The following is a 6,688-nucleotide window of genomic DNA, read 5'->3' on the forward strand; positions in this document are numbered from 1 at the left end:
AAATGCTCTAAAATTTAGGTATTTCGAAGATATGAGTGAATATATGTAAAATAATTAGTTCAAGCTGTCTAGGAATGTAACCTAGGGCTCCTTTATATAGAAAACCCCTAAATCCTCCTAACCCTGATTTCACGATGTGGGATAAATCCCTATTTTGGGGATTTCCTCTCTCACATCTACATTGTAGGGTTGAGATCAAGTTAAAATAAGTATCAAAGGACCAGATCGAGTCAACAAAAGATCAATCTGAAGGGTTCTTCATGAACCAATAAGAAATCATGATTCAAATTCTCAACACCACAAAAACAATTAAAGAATTTCAGTCCGTATATGTTGCAAGGTAGAAGATAGAGAAAAGAGTTGACCTTACCCATGTTTAAAGTCGCGTTTGGCGTCGTTCGGAGATGAGGTATTAATTTTTGCCTCAAAAGATCGAACCATGACTGTACAAAGAGAAAAGCACACTGTGCCATTACCTATTTTGGGATGTTGACGTAGAGAGAGAGAAAAAAAAAAGGTATGGCGGCTAGGGTTTTGCGAAGGGAAAGGGAAAGGGGAGGGTAGGGTTGTGTTTGGATGAAAAGAGGGGAAATGGGGTATAACCCCTGATATTTGACGCACTGGCCGGGTCATGCCTTTGCATGGGGCTGATTCGGTCCATTTTTTTTTTCAAAAGAAAAAAGGGCTAGGAGGGAATACATATATATATCAACATATGTACGTGCATATGTCTTTTATATACGGATATATTATATATGTATGTATTACGTGTATATATATGTGCATAAGTCACATATATATGTATACACACATGGCATACAAAAATATATATATCAATGCATATACATGTAAAAGGGACAAAAGTGCAAATTAATAAATAAGCAAAAAGATTGAGTATTAAACAAATTAATTAAAACTACATAATTAATTAATTTAAAACACGGCTGACTTTCACAAAATAATGGATTTTCAAGTATGACCTTAATTGAATTAAAACAATGAATTTTGTTATTTCAATTATGGCCTCATTTGACTAACGAAGTGATTATTTCAATTGTATCCATGATTAAACATAAAATAAGAAATTTACAAATATAGCTATAATTAATTATCCAGATTAATTATAATTAATTTGAGAATTTCCATATAAATGGAGTATGCAGAAATAAGACTTTGGGGATAAAAGTGATTATTTATTTCAATCAAATCAATTTCCTTGAATTAAAATGGGGTAAATATTTAATGATTAATCTCTAATAATTTGGACGATCAAATAAATAACTATTTTCTAGTTGAAATTATTAAAATGCATCATTAATTTCTGTAAAGTAATTTCCAAATGGTTTGTTATAGAAATTATTTTACCAAACAGTGAGGGTAAAATATTATCTGCATAGCTTATAAAATCATCCTGATTTTTTCTAAAAAAAAAATTTAATACCCTATTTAATAGTCAAGTACTTCGTGCAGTTAAAATAAATTATAGGAGGTCTAAAATTAGGTGTCAACAACTGCTTCTTCAGTGTTCAGGGATGGCGGGACCATTCCCGAGCAAAGAAATTTGACTAACCCTGATTTTTTACTGACCCAAGTCATGTTTCCCTTCATTTTATTCAATTTTTGAAATATATGGTCGGACCTTAGTTTCTGGGTTTCCTACATATCTCAGGTTTCATGAGAACTCAGGTCATTTGTAGTTCGACTCAATTATGACTTCTAAATGCAAAATTAAAACAAATTCTCAGATAGCTGTCAAGCTGGGAAGTCTGGTGTGATTGGTAGGAGTGTGACTGACTCTCTGCCATTGAGTCCGCTTGCATATCCCTATTCGTGGGAATCAAGTCACTTGTATTTTGACTCGATTAGAGGAAAATGGTATCCTTTATGTGGGAATGCCCTTGTGTTTTCCGGTGTGTGTCCGATCGGTTGCGGAATAATAAAAACAAACAAGCATATAAGTAAATAATCAAACTTTGGGTAGCTGAGCATGGTGAGGAGTGGTCTTCCAAGTCCTTGCCGAAGAGCTTGACTCTCATAGGCACCTTATCTCGACCGGCTGCGTAAGAAAAAGTTTCGCATTTGCTCCGCCATCTATCTGGATTTGATTTGATCAACCTGCTCTTTTGGCGGCTACCAATCTGCTTCCATCTACTGAGTAACGTTGATTTTTAATAAACGTGCAATGGCCCTCTTGGCTGTTGTATGAATGGCCCTCTTGGCAGTAGGAAAATAGCTATGTAATGGCCCTCTTAGCAGTTTGTATGAATGGACCTTTTGGCAGTAGGAAAATAAATGTGCAATGGCCCTCTTGGCAGCTGTATAAATGGCCTTCTTGGCATCAGAAAAATACACCCCTCTTGGCATGTTTGTATGAATGGCCCTCTTGGCAACAGGAAAATAAACGTGCAATGGCCCTCCTGGTAGTTTGTATGAATGGCCCTCTTGGCAGCAAAAAAATAAGCGTGTAATGGCCCTCTTGGAAAATAAGAAGAAGTGATGTGAATGACAGATAAGAAGTGATGTGAATGACAGATATGGCCCTTTCAGCTGAATCATCTTTCTTTCGTCCTTTGTTCCAGCTGTGACCTTCTTGGTCGGATATGCCGTATTGTTTTACTATGACCCTTCTAGCTAAACATTCGCCATTGTGGAAACTTCCAGTCATTTTGTAGCCATTGTGGCTTAATATTTTGCTCCCATGGCCTTTCCATCCTTTTTACAGCCCTTGCAGCTAGATATCCGTCTCTTTGGCATTCAAAACCTTATAGTCCTTGAGGCTGGGTATTTTGCCCTAATGGATTTGATCTTTTGTATACCTCGTGGCTAGAAATTTTCCCTTTTGGCATTCAAAACCTTGCATAGCCCTCATGGCTGGATATATATATTCCGGAAGCCGGATCTCAGCAGCGGTCTGGACCTTCTTTAGCAAAACATTTCCTGCACATGGAGCAAAATTAGAAAAAGGATCATCTTCCGATGTCTTAAGGACTTGCATCAAAATTAAGTTAGTTTTTCCTATTTAAAGTTGATCCATGTTGTCGGCGCTCTTGCATCTTCGGTTTTCTGGACCCGAAACCCCTTTAGCTCCGGCATTCAAAAGATAAACCTATTTTCATTATGTAGAAAAATCTTTTTTTGTGATGCTACCATAGGGTATTTGATTCGTGGAAAAATAAAAGCATTATTACTTGTCATGATATGCGCTTTGAATGAGGGAGATCCTTATCTTCCGCGAAATTTTTGAGACCCTTCTCAAAAATTCTGCCTCAGTTTAAATTTCAGTCTACAAATTCTCATGTAGAATCTTCCGGGAAATTTTGAGGTTTAAATTTCTGCCCCAATTTGGGTTGGCAGATTTTTGTAGTGGATTGACGGCGCGAATTTTTAAGATCCTCTCAAAAATCTGCCCCATTCTTGCATGCAGCAGTCCCTGCTCCTCTATGAAGTCCTATCTCTGAGGCTTCCAAAGGGTTTTCTTGGGTTTTACTTTTGAGGCGACCAAGCTCAAAGAGCACCTACGTATCTTATCGCAGCAGAAATTCAGGTCGAGCGTAGTTCAGAAATAAAATAATGGACTTTTGGGTTTTACTAATAAGGCGACCGGATCCCAAATGGGCTGCCTATGTATCCCACGGTGGGGAATCAGGTCATTGCGTAGTTCATATTACAAATGTTTTGTTTAGCCTATCTATTACAAAACGGTTACAAGCAAAAGGAAATAACTAATACAAGCAAAATAGAATAATGATTACAAGCAAAGAGTACTATTACAAACTAAGAAACTCCTTCTTCATGCATAGTAGCACTTGATTGCATCTGAGTTGATTGGCTTTGGTCTCTCTTGACCGTCCATTTCTGCCAATACTACCGCTCCTCCGGAGAGTACCTTGCGGACCACATAAGGACCTTGCCAGTTGGAAGCAACTTTCCCCTTGTATTCATCTTGGTGTGAAAAAATCCATTTGAGCACTAGTTGCCCGATCTGAAAAAGTCTGGTTCTGACTCGTTTGTTGAAAGCTCTTTCTATCCTTTGCCAGTACAATTGCCCGTGACATACATCAACTATCCTTTTCTCGTCAATTAAATCCAATTGCTCATAACGAGCTTGGACCCATCCAGCATTGTCTAATTCTGCTTTTTGAATAATTCTCAGGGAACGTATCTCAACTTCGGCGTGTATGACTGCTTCAGTTCCGTAGACCAGCAAGTATGGAGTTGCTCCTATTAAAGTCCTGGCCATAGTACGATATCCTATTAAAGCATAAGGAAAATGCTCATGCCAACCCTTTTGATTATCAGTCATCTTCCTCAATATCCTCTTGATATTCGTGTTGGCTGCTTCTACAGCTCCGTTCATTTACGACCGGTAAGTTGTTGAATTTCAATAACTGATCTTGAATTGCTCACAGATATCCTTCATTAGGTGGCTATTCAGATTTGCTCCGTTGTCTGTTATGATGGACTTGGGCACACAGAATCTACATATGATGTGGTTTCGCACGAAGTCCGCCACCACTTTCTTTGTTACTGATTTGTGAGACATTGCTTCCACCCACTTGGTAAAATAATCAATGGCAACCAAGATGAACCGGTGGCCATTCGAGACTTCGGGTTCAATGGGTCCAATAACGTCCATGCCCAGGCGACGAAAGCCATGGTGAGCTAGCATTAAGCTCACTTGGAGGGACTTTGGTCAGATCACTGTGGATTTGGCATTAATGGCACTTTTGCACGTGTTTGCAGCAGTCGCTCTCCATAGTCATCCAATAGTATCCGGCTCTTAGAATCTTCTTTGCTAGCACGAATCCATTCATATGGGGTCCATACGCTCCCGCATGTACTTCTTCTATAAGTTTGGTGGCTTAGTCGGCGTCTACACATCTAAGCAGACCAAAATCTGATGTTTGTTTGCATAAAACTTCTTTATTTAGCAAGAAACTATTTGCCATTCTTCGGATGGTCTTATTTTGTCCATTTGTAATGCCTTCGGGGTATTCCCGTCCTTCCAGATACATTTTGATGTCGTTGTACCATGGCTTGTCATGTGGCTCAGCTTCCACATGGCAACAGTAGACATGCTCTTCTTTCAGACTTATCCTTGGCGGGTCGATGTGGCTGCTTTTAGGATGCTGGATCATTGTGGCTATTGTTGCCAGTGCATCAGCAAATTCATTATGAGCCCTTGGCGTATGTCGAAACTCAATCTTTCTGAACTTCTTGCACAATCTCTGTGCCAAGTTAACACATGGTAAGATCTTTTCATTCTTAGTGGCACATTCCCCTTGTACTTGGTGAATCAGCAGGTCGGAATCTCCAATGACCAATAATTCATCAATGTCCATATCTAGCGCCATTCTGAGGCCTAGTATGTAGGCTTCGTATTCAGCTATGTTGTTGGTACAGCGGAATTTGAGCTTAGCGGGCATGCGGTAGTGTTGCCTATTTTATGATATCAAGACCGCTCCGATTCCGGAACCTTTGTGATTCACTGCTCCGTCAAAGAACAATTTCTAGCCAGTATAGGATTCTGCTGCTCCTTCTTCTATAGCCAACACCCCTTCGTCTGGGAAATAAGTTCGAAGCAGTTCAAGCTCTTCATCCACCGGGCTTGCGACTAGTAAGTCAGCCAAGGCTTGTCCTTTGATGGCTTTCTGGGCTATGTATACAATGTCGAATTCACTTAACAACATCTGCCATTTGGCCAATTTCCCGATGGGCATAGGCTGACGAAATATGTACCTCAATGGATCCATCTTAGATATCAGGTGAGTAGTATATGAAGACAAATAATGCCTCAATTTCTGAGCTACCCAAGTTAGAGCACAACAAGTTTTTTCCACTAGCGTGTATCTAGCCTCACAGGTTGTGCACTTTTTGCTCAATTAATAAATGGCACGCTCCTTCTTCCCTTCTTCACCGTGTTGTCCTAACACGGACCCGAATGCCATTTCAGCAACTGACAAGTACAACAACAAAGGACTCCCGGGCCTTGGTGGAACCAAGACTAGAGGTTTGGACAAGTATCTCTTGATAGTACCGAATGCCTCTTGGCATTCCTCCGTCCATTTTGTAGGAGCGTCCTTTTTCAAAAGCTTGAGGATGGGCTCTACAATGATGGTGGATTGAGCTATGAACCGCCATATGTAATTTAACCTTTCTAGGAAGCTCATGACTTTCTTCTTAGTTTAGGGAAGAGGAAACTCTTGGATTGCTTTGATCTTTGTCGGGTCAAGCTCTATGCCCCTCCGGCTGACTATGAATCCCAGTAACTTTCTAGTCGGTACTCCAAACGCACATTTGGCCGAGTTCAATTGCAAATTAAACTTCCAGAGTCTGTTGAAGAATTTCTTCAAATGTGTGGTATGCTCCAAACTTTCCCTTGACTTGATAATGACATTGTCCACATAGACTTCAATTTCTCTATGGATCATGTCGTAAAAAATGGTGGTCATTTCTCTCATATATGTTGCGCCGGCATTCTTGAGGCCGAAGGGCATTACCCTTTAGTGGTGCACTCCCCATGGGGTTATGAAAGCTACCTTCTCAGCATCCTCTCTAACCATTAAGATCTGGTGATAGCTAGCAAAACAATCCACAAACGATTGTAGCTCGTGCTTGGCACAATTGTCTATGAGTATGTGGATGTTCAGAAGTGGAAACTTTTCCTTTGGGCCAGCCTTATTAAGAT

The 6,688-nt window shown here is 39.9% G+C and overlaps 1 protein-coding gene across 1 annotated transcript; it reads right to left on the minus strand.

Moving 5' to 3' along the window:
* Positions 1 to 3,790: 3,790 nt before the first annotated feature.
* On the minus strand, positions 3,791 to 4,357 carry LOC132639441 (uncharacterized). The gene has a single exon (XM_060355882.1). The coding sequence runs from the start codon at positions 4,355 to 4,357 to the stop codon at positions 3,791 to 3,793; it is 567 nt and encodes a 188-aa protein (XP_060211865.1).
* Positions 4,358 to 6,688: the final 2,331 nt, after the last annotated feature.

This window comes from Lycium barbarum, chromosome 5 (assembly GCF_019175385.1).
Source record: "Lycium barbarum isolate Lr01 chromosome 5, ASM1917538v2, whole genome shotgun sequence".
Classification (NCBI taxonomy): domain Eukaryota; kingdom Viridiplantae; phylum Streptophyta; class Magnoliopsida; order Solanales; family Solanaceae; genus Lycium; species Lycium barbarum.

Excerpts from the sequence above, each read along its gene's own strand:
- LOC132639441 (XM_060355882.1), bottom strand. The coding sequence starts at position 4,357 with ATGAACGGAGCTGTAGAAGCAGCCAACACGAATATCAAGAGGATATTG.